Here is a 27,204-nt window from a genome sequence, read left to right as displayed (position 1 = left end):
ATTTGCTATAAGATCATCTTGTCGAAACTATATAATAAAAAGATATTGTGTTGAAAACGGTGCACTCATATTCTTGTTAACAGTTTGTGTTGAAAATTATGTGCTGAATATAACACATTTCACATGTTCCAAATGGTCTATTTAAATTGTTGTGATTATTTAACATAAATGTGTTAGAAAATAATACAGATATGCTATTGTGAGAAAAATGATCACAAAAAAGGTACTCTGATAGAATTTGTTAACTATGAAAGTATTAATATATGTATATATTTTTTTAGTATAATTAACATTTATGACATGTTGAATTAACATGTATTTTATTCATTCTTCTTAGAATTTATGTTTTAAAACATTATTTTTAAATTTACTTCTTCACTTATTCATAAATTATGTCATTTTGACACTAAGAAACGTTGAATATCAATTTAACACAAAACCTTTAAATTACGTAATCACATTATGTTAAAATTTAAATTAACACTCGAATCTTAAAAAATCCAAAACGATTAACAATAACGTAAGACAAAACTGTTTCTAACACAAAATTTTTTTGTGTCTACAACTTTCTTATTTTTATAGCTCACTAGGATATTAAATTTTTAATATAAAGTTTTTTTAAAAAGGTTTATTTAAAATAATTATTTTAGCATTTTTTCTTCAACAAATTAAAATAGGTTGATGTCTAATTTCATTGTAATAAACTTGTAAAAAGATATTGATAAGTTAGTATCAACATGTAATTAATAAAAAAATTATTAATATTTATGCGCCGTGTGTTGTAAAGTTTGATTTTATAATACACATATTATCGAATATATATACACGCGAAGATACTGTTTATGTTCACATTGTTTTTGAAATAATTTTTATTATTATTAAGTATTTTTAATATCATTTTTTGCTAGAAAACACGTGTTTCCTATATAGATGGAATTAATATAAATATGAAGAGACTAAAAGCTTGGTGTCGCCAAACGAAAATCTCAATAAATCGCCTATACTAAGAAGCTCGACTTATATGACTCCAACGCGATCGATGATGAATCCGTAGAAATTAGCGACTAACTCGCATTGCGAATTTTGGTATTAGGTCAACATCGTTCGTAGTGTTATAATCGTGCTTCGGCGGTGTCTGTATACAAACCTTGTCGCGAGAAAATTTCATGGATTTTACTAACAATAAGTAATTAAAAAAGTGCACAGTGTTTTGCCTCCTAATTTTTGCAATTTGCAACACTAATTTGTAGAAAATCAAAGAACATGCAACGAGTTTAAATCAGTGTGCCATAATTCTTGTAACTTAAATTGACAAGGAATTATCACATGCTACTAATAAAGTACGATCAATAAACCATCATTAAAGTGTTATTCACAAACCATTATATGTATTTATATATCCTATATTTATATATCATAAATATAGGAAATATAAATTATTATTTTTATTATTAAATAGAAATCTTGTAATTTTCTATTATGTTTTTCTAAATTAAAGCAATGTACATACTGTATGTGAATTTAAAAAAATCTCATATGACATTTAGCAATAAGAAGTGGAGTCTTTTGTTTGCTCACAACTCGATTATTGATGTCAATCCATTGCAACTAAAAGGATTCTCTAGCGTTTTCCTGAAGCAGAAAAAAAGTTTTTTAATATAATATTATTTTTAATAAAGTCTTTCTGTTTTGATACAATGTTTTACGCAATATTGTGTTAAAAAATATATCGTTCTATAATTTATTTTTAAAAATTCTGAAAGATTTTAAGTTGAAATAAAACTGAATAGTCAATAATTAACAATTATCTAATATTGTTTCAGGTAAAATGGATTTGGAGGATTACCGCCGATATGGTAAGCAAATATACACATATGCAAATTTAACAAAAGTTTGGGCGAATTTTGAATTTGTATAATCATTTGGGTTCACATATATCAATGATTATTTGTATTTAATGCAGTAACATTAAATTCATTTTTGTATAATTTTACACAACATTTGTAAAATAAATAGTTAATATTTTACAAAAATTTTAAAATCTAAAGATTTATATATATTTTCTAAAGATTTGATTAATATATATACTAATGTATCACATACACACACACAATCAACTCACTACGCTGATAGAAAAATAACACAAATAAACAATTACCATTTTTTAAACAATAAAAGAGAGAAATAAAAGAAATTTAACCATTAGGTGTGTCGGAAATCTTCCGTACGTTTTTATGCAAACAGTATGACTTCATTTAAGAAACAAAATAAAAACGTAAATCAATCAAAGTATTGGCCATCGTTAGATATGATATTTTCCCATCTTTCTGGTAATAAGCGGATCCCACGGTGAAAAAACGACTCATCTTTAGAGACTATCCAGTTAGAGACTCATTTTTTGACGCTTTCATAAGAGTTGAAGTGTTCCTCTGCAAGTGCGTGTGCCATCGACCGAAACAAGTCGGAAGGGGCACAGTCTGGTAAATATGCCGCATGGGGTAGCACTTCCCAGCGAAGTGCTCCTAACGTTTCTTTAACGAGTTTTGTGACGTGAGGTCGAGCGTTGTCATGAAGCAAGATCACTTTATGCTGTCTCGTTTCATATTCTGGTCACAAATAGTATTTCGGCGTTTGGAGTTATCGAAATAGATCCACTTTTCATCACCAGTCACAATTCGGTACAAAAATCCCTTTCTTTGTTGCCTAGCAAGCAGAATTTCGCAGGTGGTTTTTCGCCTTTCAATGTCTCTTGGCTTTAGTTGGGATCCGTTTTCCTTCCTTGTAGATCTTTCCCAAGGCTTTTAAACAATCGACATATTCGATGCAGTAAAAAACAATGTTATTGATGCAAACGTATACTTTTATACACTGAATTTTTTTGACAGACGGTAAAACTAAAAAATTAAGCTTGATTTAAACATTAGAGTTATCGACAGTTCTAGCTATAGCTACTCGCCGCTAGATGGATGGAACTTTCCGACACACCTAATATAAAAATTAATAATAGATGTATTTTTGTGAAAAAATGACACATTTGTAACTAATTTGCTTATATGGAAAAGTGTCATAAATCTGATATAGTAGTATGTGTAAAATTTATATATCTACTATAATAGTATTATCCAATGTTTAAATTTTGAAAATTTATGATTTATAATTTTAAAGAATACATTATAATTGAAAGTATAACATAGAAAGCAAGTAAAAAATTCGAGAAATTACATATTTATTTATTTACATTACTATTCTAATTGAAACATTTTATTTCAATTCAGAATTTTTAAACGTTGTACTACTAAAAAGTTGCTAATTTCTAGATGCGTTATTTTTTCATTAGCAGCAAATTGATTTAAATCTGAATCGAAATAATATGTCGCGCAATGAAAAAGTCAAACCAATTCAAGACAATGATTGTACTATATGGAGTCAATAAATAGAGATCACTGGTAGAAACTTTATAGGTGTGATATTGTTTCCAATACATCGTTTACAATCTAAAGTTCCCGCATTGAAACTACGGCTTGGTTTGAAATCGCTTTTCTCCTGGGATTTCATTTCTAGTCGATTATTTTATTTATACGTTTTGGTAAATTAGAATTGGCAATGCGTGTCACTTTATATTGTAACACGAGATAGTCTATTAATTTATAATCGTTACTATATTAACAATAAGTAAAACAAATTAGTCCTTTTTCTTTTAGATGCCTATAAAGTATTTTAATAGAGAATCAATGATCGAATAAAACAATTTTAGAAAACTATGTACTCTCATTTACAGAATGTTGTTTCCGTTGAGGACATTATATAGTAACAGAAAGAGTGATTACGTTTTTCAAATAAAGGAATTCGCATGTGCAAAGGGAGAGTCTAATCTCTGAAAAATTGCGTCTTTTCTTTAGTACAGAATAGTTCCTTTAGCATCTTTGTTCCTGTTTGATGGCTTTTTGTTGCAGATAATGACGCTAAGTTTTAAACGAAGAGGATTCGCAAACTTATTTTCTATAGTTTACTTAATATTAGGATTTTTAATTCTAGTTTGTCAACACTTTTTAAACTTATTGTCTCTTAATTGTCTTTATTTAAGATACTTACAATAAATGAGTCGACGAAACAAATTAGAATTAAACAAATTAGAACCGTTTAAAAAATGCAGTATACCTTTAAAATATTGTTTCGCGCGCGCGCCGTTTACAAAATTAATTATTATTACTTTTTATATAATTACTTCATAAAGAAATTAAAAAGAAAAAATTATTAATGTGATTATTGTAAATGATTTTGTGTGTCGTAATATTAAATTTATTTATTACTTTAATTATTAGTTATAATTTATTTTTATTTAATGTAAACATTGATTAAACATTATATTTAACAAAAAAATAGGAAACAGTTTCAACACGCTCAAAATTATACAAAGTTGGTATAAATCATCACAAACAAAAAAATAAAAAAGCATTTTAAAGCTTGAAAATTGCAAAAGCATGTAGAAAAAGCTGCAAGCTTTAAAATACTTTTTCATTTCTTTGTCCGCGATGATTTTTCATCGAATTTCGGTGATCTGATTTCAAAATTATGTAATTTTGAGAAGTTTGAAAATATTTTTTATTTTTTGTTAAATAGTGTATGTTTTATAAGCCAATTTTATAAAATTATCATTTCTGTAAAAATATAAATAATTAGTCAGCAATTTGTAAATTGAGAAGTACAATCTGTAAGAGAGTGCACTTTATAGTAATGTAGTACTTGTTAGATATTGTGCACAATGATTTAGAATAATCATAAATTTGAAAATTACGCAGGAAAGGAAATGGTAGATTATATCGCCGATTATCTGAGAGACATCCGTTCTCGGCGAGTATATCCAGCGGTCTCGCCGGGATACTTGAGAAATGTCCTGCCGGCGTCGGCCCCTGTAGACGGCGAGTCCTGGGAGAACATATTCGCCGACGTTGAGAAATGCATAATGCCAGGAGTGACGCACTGGCAGAGTCCGCACATGCACGCCTACTTTCCGGCTTTGAATTCACCTGCTAGTCTGCTGGGCGACATGCTGGCCGACGCAATAAACTGTCTGGGTTTCACGTGGGTAAGCACAATTTTACGCATTTATTTTTAACGGTATAATTTGATATTTGCATGTAGTTTATGCATTTATTAATGTGCGAAAAACATCCAGCTTGACTTTTAGCCCTTTAATTTGTGTTTAATATAATAATTTGATGTTTCGTGTTTAATATTAAATAATAAAGTGTTTTTAATCTAAATAATATCTTTCTTCATTACGCAAACAATTTAACAAGATATTTTGAGTTAATTAAGGTCTTTCGATTAAAATGTGAAATTAAAATAGAACATTTTGCACAACATTTTTTTATAATTTAGATATATATTTGCATTAATATAATTTATGAAAAACCTATATTTCTTATAATTTAAAACTTTTCTTATATAATAGGAGAAAGTCGATTGTATTGTGCCACTTAAACAAAATTGTAACAAAAATACTGAAGAGATCATAATAGTTCTTTTTTTTACATCAAACTTTGGTTCATTGACAATAAAATAAAACAATTTTACAAAAATAAACATTAAATTATTGCTTAAATCAGATTTTTGAAATAGCTTTTGGTACAATTTGGAGATCGGATCATTAAATAGTATCATTGGATTTTGGATTCTATGGTAAATCTAAATTCTCTTTAAATCTAACTTATCTTAAAAAGACTTAAAACATACTTTTTCTTATACAAAAACATCAAAATATAGTAATTATATAGTATTTTTCAATTATTCTATCTTAATAAGTTATTTTATCTTAAATGTAGGTATAAAACATTTAAAATGTATGAAGACCAACGATAAGTACGCTTTACCTAATTCCCCCTATTTTTACAAATTTGCTTACAGCAACATAACTTACAAAAATTTTAATTTGATAGTTATACTAAACAAAAGTTTAAGTATCAATTGTAACCCTTTATTTTATATTATAATTCTCAATTACTCACTTTGTATTGTCAACATCTTAAGTAAATTGAAAACTTAAATCAAAGTGTCACACCGAACAAAATAAATTTTGAATATCGCTCGTAAATGTATAGCTCGAAAACAAAACAAAAAGAATAAGTAGGTATAAGAACTTCAGTATTTTTCTTAACGATAACGACACAGATGTTACTGGCATTACATCTATGTCGTTATCTTTAAGAAAAAATATTTCGTTTAGAAAATACAATGGAGGTATGATTTAACCATCGATACAACATAGCCAATTCTATTCTATATATAGTTATGTTTTAATTATTTCTCCTTTAATTAATAAAAAAAGATTATATAAACATTATTATTCAAATTTTTATCATTTAATCATTAAAGTCAAATCTTTAAAAGTTGGAAATGATCATCTTAATACGCGCGATTTTTAATTTAATACTATTACATTTCTATAGGCTTCCAGTCCAGCATGTACCGAGTTAGAAACGATCGTTATGAATTGGTTAGGCAAAATGATCGGTCTACCCGAAGATTTTTTGCATCAACCGGGCGGCTCCGGCGGCGGTGGCGTCATTCAAACGACGGCTTCAGAAGCTACGCTGGTGTGTTTGCTTGCAGCCAGAACCAGAGCTATTAGAGATGTGCAAGAGAATGATCCTGACTGTTTGGCCACAGAGATTAATTCGCGTCTAGTTGCATACTGCTCGGATCAGGTTTGTAGCTATTGCTTTATGCTGAAAATAATGAGTTTATAAATGTATCTAGATGATTAAATAGGAGTGCAAATTCTCACAATGTTTTATTTAAAAATATGTGTGTGTACGACCACTGGGAGCAATCGCGAAAGTAGCGAGCAGAAATAATAAATGTTAATAGGAGAACGTTTAATACTCCGTGTATTGCGTGAATAAAAATTGTTTAACTGTAGCGTTCCTTTGAGAGCTCTTTAAAATGTACTTGGACACATTACACGGATGAACGGAGATGTATACAATCCAAATTGAAATAAGTTTTCTTAGGAATATCAAAATACTTTATTGTAGACACGTTTTGGATAAATATAAAAAAATATTAGAAAGTATTTGATTATGTAATTGTAATTTATCCAAAAATACATTTGTATTATTAATGTAACTATTAAAATAATATAATATATAATTATTGAAATTATAAGATATGTTTTCGAAACGTTGTACAATTATCACAATATAAACACATTCACAACTTCACACCAACACCAAGTGCAATGACTCGATAAGGCATTATTTCTATTTCCTTTTAATTTTATTATACGAGTCCATCGAATTATTATTTTTCATTATTTTTATAAGATATGTGTTAGATCAAAGATATTATTGTAACAGTAAATTTGCTGATATAAACTTTTTTTTCGTTTTGGTACGTGGGAAGCTTGGCCTCGAAGTTTGTTACATTATTTCAGTTGGATTCATGTATATCATTATTTAGTCAGGTGCTTCTAATACTTCAAGAAAAAGACACTGAGGATACGAATGACCTAGTCGTGTGTATTAAGAATTAGTAGTTACTAATAGTAATTAATGTAACAATTAATAGTTACATTATGTAGTTTACTAGAACCTACAGAACAAAAGCGACGAGTTTAATAATAATTGAAAGATTTTTATCCGTCAGGAAATATTTTTATTTGTTAACAGGCACATTCAAGTGTGGAAAAAGCTGGACTTATAGGACTAGTTCGAATGCGATATATTAAATCTGACAATGAATTAAGCATGAGGGGAGATGCTTTACTTGAGACACTAACACGCGACCGAGCTGAGGGTCTGCTTCCTTTCTTTGTAAGTTTTGCTGATATTGTTTTTCTTAAACATAATCTGAATATTCTAGTATATTTCGACTTATTATTACATCTATTTTTTTCTAGATACATTTAATATAATTAATTTTAAAATTTTATTCTGTTTTATTTTATTTTATTAAATATACATACATATAATCTTATTTTGCTTATAATTTCCAAATTCATAATTTTATGTCATTGTTCTGCAGTTTATTATTTTTATAAGAGGAATGTTTCTATTGATTATATACTTTTCCTAAGCTTTATTGCTCTGATTTTTTTATATAATCCTCTTATTACGAATTTGTTATAATACTCTGCTATTACGTATAAATCACAGCAAAAGTAATACAGTCGATTTAATAACAATATAGAGACAACGAAATCCGCAGTTACTAACGTCGTGGGCGCAAGGGCTAGTAATCTAGGTATACGTATGAACAGACCGGTGCACCAATTACAGACGTATTCCCTGCAAGTAGTAACGGACGCACGGATTCGGTGAACAAAGCCGGATCGACGTTGCACTAGTTGGTCCCATAGGAGCTTTTTAGCTCCTAATTTGAGTCTTGCAAGCCTGTTCGCAACGAAAAATATTTATAATCACGATTTTTCGTGATGTAATAATACTCCCCGGATTATTTTGCTAATTACGTTTTTACGACAATAGTACAGATATTACGTGTAATGATAAAATGTAAATGTTCCTTCTTAAAATTTGTCTTTAAAATAAAAGAGTTGTGATATTTGTATATAACATCGATGAATTTAAAAAGAATCAAATTTGAACTGGGTTACTATAAAAGATATAATTTTATTATGATGCGAATTTTATTATGATGTTATTTTTTGAATATTAATTCTATATTTTTATAATATTATAAGTATATTTTTACATTATAAGAAATATACTTACCCGCAAGAAAAAAACGGGCGACTGTTAGAACAATTTGTGATATCTTTCAATAGCGGTTACTTAGCGAAAAATTATCGTATTTTGAGAGAAAGAGATGAACCAAAGCTCAAAGATTTATCTCGATAACCATGAGGATCAAATCTGAGTTACACAAAATGTATTACGTAATGGTAGACGATGAAGACGGACATTGAATGATAGGAAAAAAATTGACTGTCAGGCATAAAAGTATATGAGTCTTGATTTCCAAACAAATCCATATTTCAAACACTTCCACGATTTTTTGACAAAGTTATATTGTTTTAAAGAAAGTGTTACAAAATAACGAACTTTTTTTTGTAAATTCAGTATAACTCAAAAACTAATTATTTAAAAAATTTTCTTTTCTACACATGATACAGACGACTATTACTCTGTAATTTGTATAGGTATGCGCAACCTTAGGCACAACTGGCGCATGTTCCTTTGATAATCTGAAAGAAATTGGACCGATATGTAAGTAGGAAAATTTGGATACTTAAATATGCTTTTGAATGTCAATTTCAACTTTTTTACTATTTTCTTTTAGATTATGTCGTAAAACGTAAATATAACAGTTCGCAAATTTTTTATTGCATATGCAGGTCAACAAAATGGTTTATGGTTACACGTCGATGCAGCCTATGCTGGTAGCGCTTTCATATGTCCAGAATTTCGAGGTTGGCTTCAGGGAGTAGAGTTCACTGATTCTATTGCCTTCAATCCGAGCAAATGGCTCATGGTCCATTTCGATTGTACAGCTATGTGGTATATATATAAGCAGTATTACTAATAAAACTCTTTTTATAAATTAAAAGTTAATAGTTTTAAAGAAGAAAATTAATTTTTTTAATTCCCAACCATAACAGGATATTTGCATGATAAATATTTTTAATTTGGCTGGAATATATAACTAAACTTAATTTGTAAGATTAATCGACCACAGCTTGCAGTTCTTACAAATTATATTTTATAATAATATTTGTAAGAAAAATTGGCTATAACTTGTAATTTTTACGAATTACATTAATAATTGATTGTGCGTGATAGTATAAGCCACGTGCCTTGCAAGATTATCTATCGTTCAATTTTCGTTTCATTGCAGTTGGATTGCAGAGGTACAGTCATCTTTTTTCGTTCCTTCCGCAATTTCCTTTCGAGGCCGTTCAACGATCGAACAGTTCATAATCTTTCAGAATGTTATTTCAATTGCGTTTAAAGTCGATAGTGCTAAGTAACGTGATTTATAATATTTCATGTTAATATGTATTTATTAATGTATTGTCTTTTATTTACGCACATATTTAATTAATTATTTAATTAAAAAATAGCAACCATATAAATAACTACAATAATTATAAAAACGAAATAAAGTCACAAAATAATGATTATATCTTTGATAAACGTGTTAAAAAATCTGGAATAAAAAATCTGCACTATTATTGTTATAGTAACTATTAGAAATAACTAATTAGTAAACTAATTAGTAAACTTTTTACAAAAGATTATTCATTCTTCCGTGATAACGTATACTTAAATTTCTTTAATAATTGAGGTAAATAGAATGTGCTGGAAAACATTAGCAAGCTAAAAGAAATGCTCAATATTTCATGTTTAAAAACCTAGTAAATTCACGTACATATAAATAACTTGAAAAATGATTAGATTAAACAGAAAATAAATAAATTCTTCCTTGGTATATATTTGTTTCAGGGTAAAGAACAGTCAAGCGCTACATAGAACTTTTAATGTCGATCCACTATACTTAAAGCATGAAAATTCAGGTAATTAAATAATATAATGTGTTTATTGGGGCAATAAATAATTAAAAAATTTGTATTTTTCATATAAAATTCAGTTATTAGAGATAGTCAATTAAATTGTTCTTATTTTAGATCTTTTAATTTGTTTTTCATTAATTAAAAATTACTTATATACAAAAGATAACATCTAATTTTAATATATTTAGAACGTATAAAATATAAAATATATTTTTAAATTAAAATAGTAGATACGAATTATTAAAAAAAATTTTTTAATGTGATAATATATCATATATCTTTTATATTTTTGATATAATAATATAATCAGTGGTATCCGGATAAAACTATCGGATATAATTAGATTTTCATCATTTAGAGAATTCGATAAAAGACGATTATTTACATAATTTGAAAAATTAATACTTTTTTTATTTAAAACACAGATGAAAAGATAATGTAATTCTAATAAAAATAAGATAAAGTCATTTCACATTTAGATTATGTACATAATTTTGTCTGGATATTAGTAAATACTGAATATAATAAATATTTCTCTTAATAGGTCTTGCGATTGATTATATGGTAAGTAATATGCCTTATAATATGAAGTTTTATTCAATAAATATTCGTCAACGTTATATTATTAGAGACAATGCGTTCAAATATAAGATATTGTACCGTCAATATTTAAAAACGTTATTGTATAAAATTTGGTTTTAATGTAATTTCAGCACTGGCAAATTCCTCTATCCAAAAGATTTCGGGCTTTAAAACTATGGTTCGTTATCAGGAATTACGGAATTACTGGTTTGCAGAAACATATACGAGAGGTGAATAATATGAAGTAAATATGTTCTTTTGTATCAAAAAGTTAAATCTATTATAATAAAAGATGTTTACAAAGAAATACTTTAAATTTAATTAATGCTATTTTCATTTGTTACATAGAAATATATAATATGAGTCTGAAAATATTTATAGGGCGTAAGGCTGGCACAAAAGTTCGAAGCTTTGGTCTTGGCCGATGCTCGCTTTGAAATTCCTGCTCCAAGGCACCTTGGCATGGTGGTCTTTCGTCTTCTCGGGGAAAACACCTTAACAGAACGTTTGCTAAAGAAGCTTAATTCGCGGGGTCGACTACATTGTGTGCCAGCAGCTTTGCACGGCAAATACGTTATCAGATTTACAGTTACCTCTACAAAGTATGTCTTTTTATATGTTTATATTTCAATATTTATAATAAATTCATGTAGTCATATTGAACTAAAAAAATGAAAAGAATTTTTCTCCAAACTTTGCTATTCTATATGAATAAAAGAGATTCTTCAAAAATTGCGGCTCCCTAGATATATTTATTATTCTTGTCACATCGATAATTCTAATGCATTTAATACATTTTATGATCATTTCAAATGAAACCTTATTATTTACGTATTTTTAGAACGACGAATGAGGATATTCTAAAGGATTGGGCAGAAATACGAAGTACCGCTAATGAAATCTTGGGTGATACTACTCGATCACCTATACGAGCTAGAGTTCCTCTCGCAGGTAATAACGAGCCGAGACTAAGACAGCTTCAAGCAGCTTAACAGATAATAGCAACTGATAATGACAATAACGTTAAACTATTTTTGACAATAAAAACTCACCTTAAGTTAAAACTATATGCTGCACATAAACATTAAGTTATGTATAATTGAAAATATATGTACGTTTAAAACTTTGCATTCTATTACTTACATATACGTTTCATGTATCAAGAAAAATATAATAAATTAAGATTATTTTCCACATACGAATAGAGAATTTATAAGGAATCTATCTGATTATATTTTTATATATGGAATTTTATATAGAATATTTTTTATATGAGGAAAGATAATTCAAATTTATCAGATATATGTATGTAATACATAAAATACTATGTAAGTAATATAATGCAAAATCTCTTATATATGTACATATATATGTATATATAAGGGAAAATGGGAGAATTGCAAATACGGAGTAAACACGAACGATATTGTATTATAGTATTTTAAAGTAGGATATAATTACTTCTTGCCTTCAGCGTAATATATATACGTTTAGAGTAACGCATATAACATGATTTAGTAAAAATAATAAAAAAAATAAATGTAAATAAATGATATAATCATTTTATTTACATTTATTATTTTTATTACATTGTAGTACAAATGATATTGTAATTAATAAATAAATGACTTTTTATTACGCTTATACACAATAAGTTTTTATTTTTTCATTACGATAAACACACGATTGCTCCCATATTCTTACATATTACACTTATTAAAGGTGAGTTTTATATAATTTTCGCGTAACAGAATTAAATTTATATTAATTGCAGGTTTTTCATTAACTTATAATATTTAAATGCTACACAAAATATGTAACTAATTTCGATAATTTGCAGATACACGGCAGAAGAATGAAAATTTTGGATCGAGTTTATTATTAGCAAATTCACCAATGTCACCGAAAATTGTAAATGGTAGCTTTGCTGCCATATATGACACTGCTGATGTATTTGAAGAATGCATGAAAACTTTTGGGAAAATTCATCTTGAGGCAAGAGATAGTCCAGGTAAATATTTATACTTGATTTATGTTATTTATATGATTATGTAATTTTAATATTTGAAATTAAATTTTGTGTATCGATTTAAACGATAAATATTGTCTTTAATTTGAGAGAAAAAAAAAATTTATATAAACTTATTTATATAAATAAATTTATTACTATTACCGTCGTTTAGTTAAAAAAAATTATATGAATTTAATAAGGACACACACACACACACAGAGCATTTTGCACACGTTGCAAGTCAGTATATTTATAAGCACGTGTTCTACTCTGAGACCAAGTTTCATAATTCACAATTAACTAATATATCACTATTAACTTTTAACCGAGATTCAACTTATTTCTCATCTCTTTCTAATTCGAGAATTAAAAGAATAAGTTGTATCTTAGTTAAGAGTTAATCAAGTGAATTGTGCAGAAATTGGGACTGAATGGTACGCGCGCTCTGTTCTAAGTGGCGCGAGTCAATCGTTTTTCCGCCGAGACAAAATATGAGTCGAATCAAATGATCATAAATGAGTCAGAAATCAAGATCAATGAAATTGTCAGTAGTATAGAACAAACTAAACAATGTAATTTTTACAAATTCTGATTTTTCTCTACACTTGTTAAATCTATAGTGTCAAATTTAACCTAATGTGAGTCGTCTCCTACCAAAATATTGTTATTTTATATTAAAATAATAATTAAATTTAATATATTTTTTTTTTTTATTTAACAGTATACTTTGTTACATCCTTTACGACAGTTAATTGTAATTCTATTATATATGCACAAATTTTCTTGACTTTAATTAATCTTTGAAATATATTATTAAAGCATTACACATTAATTGCAAGATAATCTACATCAGCTAATATTAACTCGTGTGAAGCTGGCCCCCCAATATTAAAAAATCAATTTTTTTCTTCATGTATTCGTTTGCTCATCGTTTGCTCACGAATGCTCAGTTGGAATTTTCGTTTGCTCACCCTTAGTTCAAAAGATACAAGAAAATTAAGTTTTGGTATCGAATTAAAAAATCGATTTTTTTTCTTCATGCATCCGTTTGCTCATCGTTTGCTCACAAATCTTTTGAACTAAGGGTGAGCAAATGAAAATTCCAACTGAGCATTCGTGAGCAAACAAATGCATGAAGAAAAACATTGAATTTTTTAAATATTGGGGGCTAGTGTGAAGTTGGCCCCCCAAAATATAATTTTCGTATATCTTTTGAACTAAGGGTGAGCAAACAAAAATTCTAACTGAGCATTCGTGAGCAAACGAATGCATGAAGAAAAAAATCGATTTTTTAATATTGGGGGGCCAGCTTCACACGGGTCTAACATTATCTTATATTTATTTCAGCCATACGTCGTCGTATTCGTGGAATATTAATGTCAGGCAAACAATTTTCACTGGATTCTCGTATGGATCTTGTCCAGGTGTATATTTGACTCAATCGATAATTTTTTTTTACATATTTTGATGTTTATTGATTAATGAAATAAATGTAACATAATTATATCTAAATGATATTGTTTCTTAGGGATATGCTTGTAGCCGTCCACTTTCGGATTCTTCTTTTGAGTTACCATTAATGAAAGAGGATGAAGATGCCGGATTAAGCGAATCAATATTTGATATTGACACAATGGATGAATCTGACAATGGTGCGTTTCCATTATTCTATAAATAACAAAAATAAGCAATATTATATTATGCAATTTATGGTTTTTAGATAAATCAATTGTTTATAAAAATTGGGAAGATTCTGATAATTCTGAAACAACTGAGAGGGAATCATCTGTCTCGAAGAGCGATTCGAGTTATACAGTGACGAATGGTTCGTTCATCAATGTTGGTGCTAAAGATAACGGCGATAACATAGTGACGATTGCTTCGGCCGATGTAGGCTTTCCTAGAAGTGAAACTATAGCTGCTATTGGACATCGACCTTATACAGGCGATCTAGTACCTGTCCGAATTTCGAAAGAGAAGTCAATGAAAGGAAATAAAGAAGATGATGGCAAGGAAGAACTCTGCAGAAAATGTGGTCACTACTCTAAACGTCAGTAATTAGTCCAAAAGTATTATGTATTCTTCATAAGTTAAAGAGCGTATGCACTCGAAGCCATTCTTATTTAGTAAATCGGTCAATTTAAAATTATTTTCACAATATATTGTTAGCAAGTTAAGTTAAATGTTAAGTGGAATGGTGAATAAATTACATCATCTTGGTAAATAAATTTCGAAATTTGAGAACATAGCAAATTTTAGAACAATACAAAATTATTATATGTAAATTAATCTTGTACTTTTTAATAAGTGCATAAAATATTTATACACTTTGTTAAGATTATCAACTGATGTATTTATATTTTTATTTAAAAATATAATTTATTTTTTGTTTGTAATAATTTTATTTACACAAATTAGATTATTAATTGTATACTATTAATATCCTATAAATAAAAAAATATTAAAAATTAGCAAATAATTAATAGTCGCCTTCTTTTTAATATTTATGTAGTTTATGTTGTTAGAACAGTTGTAGTAATTGTCAAAGTTATAAAGTGCAATGTGTACGTTAAAAAAACGTATAAAATTCAATAAATGCACAACATAATAAAACGCTTTTTTAATAACCTATTAATTATCATTTATGCATAAATGTACATATGTATACTTCATTCCTTCGTTGTATTCTAAAAATCTTAAAAGTATATTAAAATGCAGTGCATATGTAAATATTATATATGTTACATTCTGTAGATTTCACAATTCTTTTTCTCATGAGGATCTGTATCATCGTCACAAACCTTTAGAAATAATTCTAAAGTCAAATGAAACTTTATCTGTAAATATTTGCGATACCGTTCGAAAACATACAAAATATAACTACGGCAAGAATTGCGTTACACATCACGTATAACACTAAAGATATAGTCAGTGGGTATTACAAAGACTACAGTTGATCTTTCGTTCAAGTAATTAATGTTCTAAAATTATCCACACCTCCTAGAATTTGTCTCAGGCTATTAGCATTATTTAGTGTCATTCTGTCCATGTTTTACATTTAATAAATGATGAAGATAGACTAACACAAATAGCACTATAGCGTCCCTCCGAACGCATTGTTAGTATTCAGTCCGTAGTTTCTATTCGAAGAATCAGGATATTAAAAGAACGAAAAATAATCAAACTCCGATTGGATTGCTCATTACGTCGATGTATATAATGTAGTATTTAATCAAAAAGGAAATTTCTAATTATCACTAATTATTTCCATTTAGCAGCTTTGCAGAACATTTTAGTGCGCAAGCGTTATGTCTCAATGGACCGATCTCGATGTAGATAGTTGTTATTATAGTTATTTTCTTTGATTATTTTAACATCAATTGATTGAATATTTGCTTCTGTTTCAAATAAAGCTTCACGTTGAATGTTATCAGCTAAAACTCTTTACAAGCCTTTGTCGAGGAGCAGTAACAGCAACTTTGTCGGTACAATTGCCGCAACGTGAGCACGTGGTACAGACTGGCCGACAGCGTCATATTGATCGACCTGAATCTATGCTCCGGTCGGCGCGTTGACTGGCGCGCTTGCCAGTACCCTGAAAGCACTTGTACGCTGCATTTACGGGGTAATCGCAACCGCATATTCGCATCGTGGCATTTCGCGAACTGCATCGTGCTGCATATCCTTGTAACCTCGTTATGTGCGTTTCGCCGTCGCTATGCATCGGTGATGTAGACTCGTCGATAAATACGCTAGGGTGTCTGAGCTAAAAAGAGGTATAAGCACAGCAATGACGGATTGCGTTAGAAAGTCGACAGTCAAATCTGAAATCACGACACGAGAGGAATGATAATAATTCGTTTAAAAAATTAGATTTTGTTTTCCAGACAGCCTTTAACAACAGAACGTCAGCATTGTCACAAGAAAATCAACCCTTCCAGATTCCGTGGTTCAATATAAGTATGTGGGATTCGTGAATGATTAGGCATAGGAATGTGTTAAACCTGCTTCGATTTGTTTCGTAGATTCAAGTATTTCAAATTTTGTGCAGTTTTACTTCATATTTCAATGTACGTAGTTGGTTAAATATTTTTCAATTGAATTGTTGTTAACGTAAAATAATATCTAGATATAATAATATTATATATTTGCATACAAATATATAATACATAAAATACAAAGAATTTTAGTTTATTGAATTAAATTTGAAAAAAATGTATGTTGAGAAGGGCTTATACGAACCAAAGACAATAGGTTTTGTAGCCTTCTTCAACATACTTTTATTTAATTTAATTATTTGAGCCATTCTATATTAGGATATTTTTTAAATTTGAAAAATTAAAAAATTGTTAATTTGAAGAATACTCAGCAATCCTTGATATTGAATAAAAAATAATGAGTACTTAACACAAAAAATGTTAATATGTATGTGTGTGTGTATTGTAACTAATATCTTAATATATATTTATTTTTTTTAATAGAAAAAAGTAGAGTATTTTGATCATTTAGAAGCATTAAAATAAATAAAAATATAAAAAATATTTTTATAGCTTCTTTATTATTCCAACAATCACGATTACATAACTGTTTTTGTACACATGCATGTAATAACATTGTTATTACTCTTCTCTTAATTCACATTTTTTTTTATAATGTATATGTAATCACACATTTATTTCAAAGGTATATGAAAAAAAATCTTATATTTTAGAATATACTAATTAATATAGTTTATAAATAATATTAAGTAATTAATACCAAAATTTAAGTATAGAGTCTTTTAGGATATAAATATTTAACGTTACAACTAAATGTGACTAATTAATATAATTTATTATTACCATAATATCATGATATTCAGTTCCATAATCAGTCAAATGATTTAGTGCGCATTTATGTCACTGACAATGAGCTGTTATGTTAAGTGCCTTAAATTAAGCGTTTTTTTATGTGACAGTTCTCAAATAGGCATGCGTTACTATATAAACTTAGAATGAGTAAGTATACATTTATAGTGTTCGAATATCAACATCAATTAATACATCAAAAGTTGAAAAAACTGATATTTATTTAACTAATTTTTATTTAACATTAATTTAATGTTATCAACAAAATAACTAATTTTTATTTAACATTAATTTAATGTTATCAACAAAATGAACAAAATATTTTGCAGTATCTAATTAAAATAAATATCGGAAAATTTCAAAAAAATATATAATTAGAGTAAAATATTTACCATATTATAAAAAAGTTTACTTAAAAAATTTATAAAACAAATTATCTGAATGTAATTACAATTTGTTATAAGTATTATTACAGTTATAAAACTTATTATTAAAACTACAGGGTGATCCGAAATTCGCGGATACGGAGTACAGGACATGATACTTTATGCTAAAACAATCAACTTTTTCCTTTAGCAAAATTGCGTCCGACAAATAGTTTTTGCATGAGAGCTTCTTGAAATTAACGAATAAGCACTCGGATCCATGCAGCGCTCAGGGCCGGCGCGCGCGCCTCACTTGCGTGTACCTAGTCCGTGACTAGTATTCATAAATGATGTCTTTTAAGACGCTCATACGGCTCTGTTATGATTAGTTTACGACATCTTAAGACTGTACTTAAGATATCTTATCTTAAATAATAAGCAAAAGCTATGAACAATATCGGCATTTGACCATTTTTCATATTGTGTTGCATAAATGATGAAAAGTTAATGAAATAAATACTGCCTTTATTTCTTACGTAATACATGAATAAAAAATTGTCTGCTTGCAGACAATTAAATTAATTTTTAAATTAATTAGCTAATTAATTTAAAAATTAATTTAATTGTCTGCAAGCAGACAATTTTTTATTCATGTATTACGTAAGAAATAAAGGCAGTATTTATTTCATTAACTTTTCATCATTTATGCAACACAATATGAAAAATGGTCAAATGCCGATATTGTTCATAGCTTTTGCTTATTATTTAAGATAAGATATCTTAAGTACAGTCTTAAGATGTCGTAAACTAATCATAACAGAGCCGTATGAGCGTCTTAAAAGACATCATTTATGAATACTAGTCACGGACTAGGTACACGCAAGTGAGGCGCGCGCGCTGGCCCTGAGCGCTGCATGGATACGAGTGCTTATTCGTTAATTTCAAGAAGCTCTCATGCAAAAACTATTTGTCGGACACAATTTTGCTAAAGGAAAAAGTTGTTTGTTTTAGCATAAAGTATTATGTCCTGTACTCCGTATCCGCGAATTTCGGATCACCCTGTATATTAAAATTTAAAGAAAGTAGCTAAATATAAAAAATTAATCTAACTTTTTCACTTACTTTAATTATGTAATTTTAATTGTATATAATTTTATAGCTGCTTTTGTTTTTCGAGCAGCTTAAAGCGGAATTAATGAAAAATATTTCATTGTTTAATTTGTTTTTCATATAATATGCTATTAAATTCTTATATTTAAATTGATTTGTTTTACTTTCATGACTCGTAGTCCTGTTATGTTTTGATATTTTTAAAAATATTTGTTATAAATGATACTACAATTAAGTTTGATCTATGCATCTTTAAAAATCTATCCTAATTTTAATTTAAAAATTGATTTATAATTTCAGGGAATATTCAGCTTGAAATATACAGTTAGATCAGTTCGCGCTAATCAGGCGTTACACTCTATTCGATGTTCAAGGAAGTCTCGTCATGACGCGAAGCTAAGCAAAGAATAAGGAGATCCTGCCGCTATCAACATGTGGACGAATCAGTTGATAGTGGGTGAGTTTGCGTGCGTTCTTAATGAGCTTTCTATTTAATTCCAAAAAGTTCTTCTATATTTTAAGAAGATATAATATTGTTGAACTGAAATAGGCTTCTCTTTTGCACAATTATTAATCATATATAGAACATTTAATTTTACTTTTTAAAATTGAAACAATTATTATAATCCTGTTATTTGAAATTTGGATAGAAAAATTAATATATTCTAAAAATCCTTATATATATACACATATATATCTAGAGTTTGATGATTTAACATCTGTTTTTTAATGTAAAAGCAATTTTGAGCGTAAATGTTTTAATGCATAATTTAATATAATCGTGGCTTATAATTCGTCAAAATATTCATTAGCATAAAAATATAATCGTCTCAATCGGTCACGATCTTGCAATTACTGAGTTTTATTACGATCTAGAAATCATAGGTGTTATATATTAGATCAATCAACACGCGTACGGCCGCTGCTTCCATGCTGCTAGGTACGTGGACATGTACGTACGTAAGATTCATGAAGAAAAATTACATTTGAGAAATACAAAGGACTGTAGAATAAGGATGTACAGAGGTTGATGTTATACACTCATCATTTTATATATAATAGAAATTGTTAACAAATTAACATGTCAATAATTTTGACTTCAAATTTTATTTAATTATATTTAAAAAATTTAAGTTCTCTGTATTTCAAGTCAAATGCAAAAGTATTTTCAAAAAAGTGCGTCAGTCATCTCCAAATTGTTTTGGTTCATTGATAGATAGACAATTATTGCTAAATGTTTCATTTACGAAGAAACTTACAAAATGTAATAGTTTTATATTTCTGTATATATTTATATTTAAAAGAGCATTTACTTTTATTATCTTTAGTTTACCTATATTTTTATACTATTGCACTCTACTCGTACCTTTTCCATTTCTTTTCTACTTCGTTCTGTATTTTTGTATATTCGTACATATCTTTTAAATGATTTAAAAAAAAAAATGATTTGAAATAATATCGTCATAAGGACCAATAATTAAATTTGTTTTTAAATCATTTTGTATCATTATTTTAATTGTTGTTCTTTGTACGACATTATAATTTCATTGTGGTTTTCCTTATACTGCGGTGCTTTTTAGATAATATTGTTTCACGGTTTTATCATTACAACTTTTGACTGACAAACAATTTACAAAATGGACAACCATAATCTCTTTCTAACGTTTATTATTGACTTCAATTGTTCAAGCATCCGGACTTATAACATAGGTAGAACAATTTTCTGTATAATTTTCTAACGTATTTTTAATGATTTGTCAGATCTCATCAGATAAAAAGATAAGAAATATTATGTAACGGAAAAACATAGAGCGTCAGCAAAGTTCACACTTTACGATTATATTTTCTTATTTCACTTTTTTACGATTATATTTTTTTATTAAATAAAAATTATTATCATTCAATCGTCTAACGCAATGTATTTTCTAATAATTATTCTAAATATTACATGTAAATTTAATGCAAAATAAGAAGAAAGCCAATATGAGCCGACGCTGATTATTGTTGCGATTCAATTTATTACATAACAATACAAAACGATTAATAATAAATGTGATGTGTTGTGTACGCCAGTCATAGGTCGAGTGAGATAAAATTATAACGAACAATAACACGGAGATCTTGTCATAAATTAAATAACTAATTTAATCATGACATATTTACTATTTAGAGAAAAAATGTTTGTGATTACCGATATTTGGTAATATACATATATAATTATAATTTGATGTATTTACTGAGGAGGACCTTATAATTAATCGTTTTGTATTGTTATGTAATAAATTGAATCGCAACAACAACCAGCGTTATCTCATATTGGTTTGCTTCTTATTTTGCATTGATGTAATTCATTCAGAGCCATTACAAATTTTATTATTAATAAATTTAATTTTACACTAACGATTGAATGCAATCAGTATGTATGCGACTGTGAGAACGACTTTTCCTAGCGACAATGCATTTGTTAGAGCTTAAAATGCCGCTCATTAGTTTTCCACTCGAATTGAAGGATTCTAAAACCTCAAAAATAATGGATTTTAATGAGTTTTGGATATGTTGTAAAGCATGAAAAAATACTAGACTCATATTTTTTTAGTGGCGTATTTCAAAATTTAGAGGGTAAAACGCCCTTAAAAGTAACAGTATAGGGACATTTTTTGTTTTTAATAATCTTCGAAACTATGCGGAAGGAACGCGTATATGGAGCACTTTTAAAAATTTTTAAATATATTTATAATAATATATAATACATCTTGTAATTTAACATACGTCTCAAGACTTTTAAAATTATGTACGATCAAGTTTAATTTCTAAATTAGATCTTAGATATATTGTCATTTACTATTATATATTTTCTATACTATGTTCTTTTTAAATGTTTACATCGCATGAATGGCAATTTTACATCCTATACCTCTGTATTCTATGCTTTGTTTCCAATCCTCACATGTATACCTCACAATATCCCACTGGAGTAAAAGCGCAAAAAGATTAGAAACATTCAGCAAATAGAAAAATATGGACTGACTGCCGCACGAACTCTCTTTGATCAATCAGATCATTATTAGCTAGCACAATTATCAGCAGTTCCCAACATCATTATATACTAGAGCCGCGCTATGGAGACAGTAGAGATTGTAATGATAGTCACAGTCACCGTAGTCGTTATAATAGCGTTAGTCCTGTTGCTTGCGTTACCACAGATCACACCAAGTTACTTAAGCTAGCTACCTGCGCGTAATGCCAACAAACATTGCCTAAAGCAGTAACGAATCTTTCGTTTTCAGCGGCAATTGTACTCGCGGTTGCCACCGTCTGTCATGCGGAGTGCCAGAGTGAGTGATTAAGCCAGCTTACTCTCCTCGGTATGCCCGTACCGTGTTATCGTTTGCTAGGGACTGTATGAAGTTCGATGAAGCTCAATGCGTCCGCGGCCAAGTGACTCTATTTTGTCAGAATGTTCACCCCAGGGTGAAAAAGTGTTCTCCAACGAGAGTTATTCGATCGAGATTGCTCTTGCTCCGAACTGGACAAAAATTGTATAAAAAAAAAAACATTTTGCTTGATGAAACATACAGTTATTATATTTCAATAATTAAATGTAAAATTTTTTAATAAATTATAACAGATCTTTGTAAATTGTTAAATGCCGCACAGCAATTAATACAAATTAATCTTATTCTCATCCAATTTCATCGAACATAGCCACATTACCGAAGTGTATTATCTATCATGCCATGAAAGTGAATGGTATATTAAATATTTCACTTTTAGAACTCATGCACGCTCATCGATACATAAAACCTTACATAAAAAAGTGTGCACTCGGGAAATTGTGCAATTCTTATATATATATATATTTCATATATGTACATGCATGTATGTATATTATATATGTGCGTGTGTTTGTATGTATAACAAAAAGCTATATACAGCTTGTTAATTAAAAACTTATTTACAAATATTTTTATAATATTCACTCTATATATACATCACATTTGATTAAATTATTATTCATTATTATTCATTATTATTCATTATTATTCATTATTATTAATAATTATTAATTATTTTTTATAACAAAAAATGTCACAGAGTCGTGTTTAACATTAAATGAAAACAGGAATTTAACATTATTAAAATAAGTGTCTAATGTAGAAAGATTATCATATTTTTTAACTTCCTACATCTTTTCCCAAGTGCGATAGAAAGAAAACACGATCTTTGAACGGGCATCTGTTTCACAGCTCGTTCTATTTACTGCTACGAATGCGATTCATGGACGGATCTCAGATGCAAGGATCCTTTCAACTATACAGCACTACCCAGAGATCAGCCACCATTGATGACATGTAACGGATGCTGCGTGAAAATGGTTCGCAACGCAAAATCACGTAAGTATTTATCTTCATTACAAGAAATCCACCGTTATTTAAAGATAATTAAAAAGTCTATTAAATTTTTCTTCACTCAGATTACATCATAGCTGATTAAATTTAAAGAAACCTTTTAAAAATAATTTAACGACATTCAAACATGTCACAAGAGAAATCTGGCAAGTATAAAATAAAAAGAACTGAAATTTGCATGTATATAAAGTAGACTCAAATATAAATCTAATGACGAATTCATTTCTTGTTGGCTGATTCTCTTGAAAAATATCGGTTTTTTTGTTTCTAAGCAAACTTCGCCAAAACAAAAAAAATACAGAAAATATTTTGAATAAAAGTTTTATAATTTTAAAAGCATTTGTAATAACATGACTAGATATTTCGAAAAACACATAAAATTTTTAAAATATCCCTACCACATATCTTTTCTTTAATAATTTAAAATCTTTTTTCAACTCAAAGATTGCTAAGATTGGTGCAATCTACTAAAACAATTGGACCAATATAGAAGAAACCTTTTGTTTTACGAAGTTGTAATTAAGTGATTTATACCACTATGATTTTCATCCTTCCATATATTCGACATAAAAAATAAAATAAAATAACATAGAAAATAAAAAAAACATATACGTGTATATGTATATAGTAGTATTATCAAGAGATACGGTAGTGTAGGTCTAGCGCCAAGTGAACGCAAAGTTAGACCGTATCGAGTCCGTGAGTTCCGATCGAGTAACCCAAGGTTATCGGATCTCACAATAAACGGCTGAATTAATCGACTTCTCAGTATTTTCAATTTACTCAGAAGTTTGAATTTTATAATAAAATTGTTTTTTATTGCTTACATACCCTACGAATGGAGATATTACAATGTGAAGTCCGAATCGTAAAATTTTAACGTCAAAATACGTCATTATTAGATATCATTATCCTCAGAATGTTGTCCAATTCACATTTTAAACGTCAGATGGCACTCGTTAGCATATCTTATTTTGCAAGGTTGGCCAATAAATTATATTATCTATCTCTTGTATCGATGTAAATACAAATGTTTACTATACGAGATAAATGAACATATAGTTATGAATTTATTTTAACAGTTGATATATTTTGTAATATCTTGCTAATAAAATAGTATTATACGATATATAATACTATTCCGATATTAATTATGCATATTAATTATGAACATGTGTGTATAATTAAAAATTAAAAATGTACAAATATTTTTTTTCAAACAACTTTATGAAAAATATTACATGTTAAGGGGGCCCTCGTGGTACATTCACCACTTGACGTATCATCATACCTGAGTGCGCGAAATGTCAACTCTATGATTAGCGAAATTTAATTGCGATTAATTTAAAAACTATTATAGCCTCGACATTTTTATATTAAAATTTTCATCATAAAATTATCTCAAAAATACGTGTCTAAAAAGAATATAATAAGAATAACGTATATGTATACATATAATATAATATGTGTATATATATTATAAATGCAATTTAAAGATTTCATTTTATTTTTTGTATACTGTAATAACATATGTAACGGTTTTTTGTGAGGCAAACGCGCACACTTGGCGCCTTTCTTCCCTTTTTTTAAAAAGGTAATTTTGTTGATATTTTTATCACGAAGAGAAAGAAGAGAACTACTATGGTTCACGTAACTCATGATCACGTGGGCTGTGATGGGGAAGATTTCAAGGGCTGTCACTCATTGCCGTACGCGTATGGTCTTCTTCGAATTATCCATAATTATTCTCATCCCCCCATCTCCACTGGCGGCGCGTTGATTCGTCCAATAAGAATTGCATACATATGATGTGTAAAATCCGTTGAGACCACTCGAACAGGACGGAAGTGTTTCGTTGGGTGTTGTATCATCTCATCTGTGTACTATATTTTTGAAAAGTGTTGCCAACTTCGATTGTGCGATCGTTTTGCTAGCTTATTATTGCTACTAATTTAATTTCTTTTAATTTCGTTATGTTACTCGCCACCGATGGTGGCTATTTTGATTCTAATACGATACGTAAATTTCGATCCCAATATCAATTGCAATCACTGATATATCAAAAGTTCATTTAGCATTATGCACTAATTCAGTTTATTTTTCGTTTTTGTTTTGCGGGTTCAAACTTGGATATTGATGGCCGGATTCGGTCTACGCGGGCTGTCAGTTGCGTATCTCTGTCCTAAGGTATTGCAAAAATTACACAAAATAATAAGAAATACAAAAAAGTGTTTCGCTCAAAAGTTATATAGGTGTCCCTGACCTACGAGATTACGGGAATAATATTTTTGTATTTCTTATTATTTTGATGCAATCAAAGCAAATTATTTAGAAACAGTCACTTAGAAACATAAAAACTGATTTTTCTTCAGGAAAATAATTTCATTTATAAATTTTGTTTATCAGCCACAATAAAAACATTAAAAACTATTTCGTAATAAAATCCATTTACTCTATGTACTTATGAAAAGTCTATACTAAAATTCAGATTTTTTCTTTAATTTTACATGTAGTGAACGTTTCTTGTTAGTAAATTATGATATTATGGTAAATAGTTACACACATATTAAATAATAATTATAAGAGCATGTATTTTGATCGACTTTATTAGAGATAATATATAGTTATAAATATAAAGTAATAAATATGAATTAGATAAACTTTAACAATCATCAGAAACTTACTTATAGCTTATTATTCCCTTTGGCTTACAGCGTACGAAAGTGTAAGAAGAACCTGCACCGCGCAGCTACAAATAAACTTATTCATGGTGGACCACGTGTGCATGATGGAAAGTACCGGCACTGGTCACATGTGCTTCTGTGAGGAGGATATGTGCAATCGTGTACCCCCGACCTCGCGCTCGAATCCCGTACTCCTACTAATCCTGTCAACCATCCTTATTCTGCGTTCGGCAATCTTAGGAACCTCCGCTTGCTTTGTAGAACGTTGCAATAATCATATCGTATAACATCAATTAATTCGATCCACCCATCGCAGTGGTGTCCAATCATATCCTTTGTAGAAATTTTAGCGAGTCGACAAACCGACAACATGACCAATCGTCGGAACGAACGATTAAGGCTGATTTCGTTCTCGAAGACTAAATCCTTTGAGATGAAGAAAGTCAGAAGCGTATAGACGATTGACATGTATTATTATCATTAACTTTGTGCCTCTTTCAAGTGCATATATATATATTATTGATCCATTAGATCGCATAAAAATTGAATAAATTTGTATAATATAAAAATTTTATCAAAATTTTGCATATCTAATAATAGATACCGTATGCATAATAAAAGATGAGATAATGTTATAAGATCCATTTGGTAAAAGCTGAAAAGAA

At 28.6% G+C, this 27,204-nt stretch overlaps 2 protein-coding genes across 3 annotated transcripts; both read left to right on the top strand.

Annotated features, from left to right (window-relative positions):
- The first annotated feature begins 1,828 nt into the window (after nucleotides 1–1,828).
- Hdc (histidine decarboxylase) lies at nucleotides 1,829–15,255 on the top strand. Of its 2 annotated transcripts, none has more exons than XM_018543631.1 (15): nucleotides 1,829–1,856; nucleotides 4,800–5,086; nucleotides 6,450–6,707; nucleotides 7,671–7,814; nucleotides 9,161–9,227; nucleotides 9,356–9,518; nucleotides 10,464–10,534; nucleotides 11,076–11,095; nucleotides 11,245–11,343; nucleotides 11,495–11,715; nucleotides 11,955–12,064; nucleotides 12,954–13,124; nucleotides 14,472–14,548; nucleotides 14,653–14,776; nucleotides 14,875–15,255. In XM_018543631.1, the coding sequence occupies exons 1-15, from the start codon at nucleotides 1,829–1,831 to the stop codon at nucleotides 15,180–15,182; spliced, it is 2,148 nt and encodes a 715-aa protein (XP_018399133.1). In that variant the 3' UTR covers nucleotides 15,183–15,255. The 2 variants fall into 2 exon arrangements, with proteins under 2 accessions (XP_018399133.1, XP_018399126.1); XM_018543624.1 differs by having other exon boundaries at nucleotides 14,845–15,255.
- A 4,568-nt stretch (nucleotides 15,256–19,823) lies between these two features.
- On the top strand, nucleotides 19,824–26,826 carry qvr (glycosylphosphatidylinositol-anchored protein quiver). Its single transcript, XM_018543641.1, has 4 exons — nucleotides 19,824–19,903; nucleotides 22,734–22,781; nucleotides 23,694–23,840; nucleotides 26,570–26,826. The coding sequence occupies exons 1-4, from the start codon at nucleotides 19,879–19,881 to the stop codon at nucleotides 26,824–26,826; spliced, it is 477 nt and encodes a 158-aa protein (XP_018399143.1). The 5' UTR covers nucleotides 19,824–19,878.
- The last annotated feature ends 378 nt before the right edge of the window (nucleotides 26,827–27,204 follow it).

This window comes from Cyphomyrmex costatus, unplaced genomic scaffold, assembly GCF_001594065.2.
Source record: "Cyphomyrmex costatus isolate MS0001 unplaced genomic scaffold, Ccosl1.0 scaffold112, whole genome shotgun sequence".
Taxonomy (NCBI): domain Eukaryota; kingdom Metazoa; phylum Arthropoda; class Insecta; order Hymenoptera; family Formicidae; genus Cyphomyrmex; species Cyphomyrmex costatus.
This window is presented reverse-complemented; position numbering and strand designations above follow the sequence as displayed.

Excerpts from the sequence above, each read along its gene's own strand:
- Hdc (XM_018543624.1), top strand. The coding sequence starts at position 1,829 with ATGGATTTGGAGGATTACCGCCGATATG. Across the intron at positions 1,857-4,799 it reads GGAGGATTACCGCCGATATG|GAAAGGAAATGGTAGATTAT; the intron begins GTAAGCAAATAT and ends AAAATTACGCAG. Across the intron at positions 6,708-7,670 it reads TTGCATACTGCTCGGATCAG|GCACATTCAAGTGTGGAAAA; the intron begins GTTTGTAGCTAT and ends ATTTGTTAACAG.
- qvr (XM_018543641.1), top strand. The coding sequence starts at position 19,879 with ATGTGGACGAATCAGTTGATAGTGG. Across the intron at positions 19,904-22,733 it reads GACGAATCAGTTGATAGTGG|CGGCAATTGTACTCGCGGTT; the intron begins GTGAGTTTGCGT and ends TTTCGTTTTCAG. Across the intron at positions 23,841-26,569 it reads GGTTCGCAACGCAAAATCAC|CGTACGAAAGTGTAAGAAGA; the intron begins GTAAGTATTTAT and ends TTTGGCTTACAG.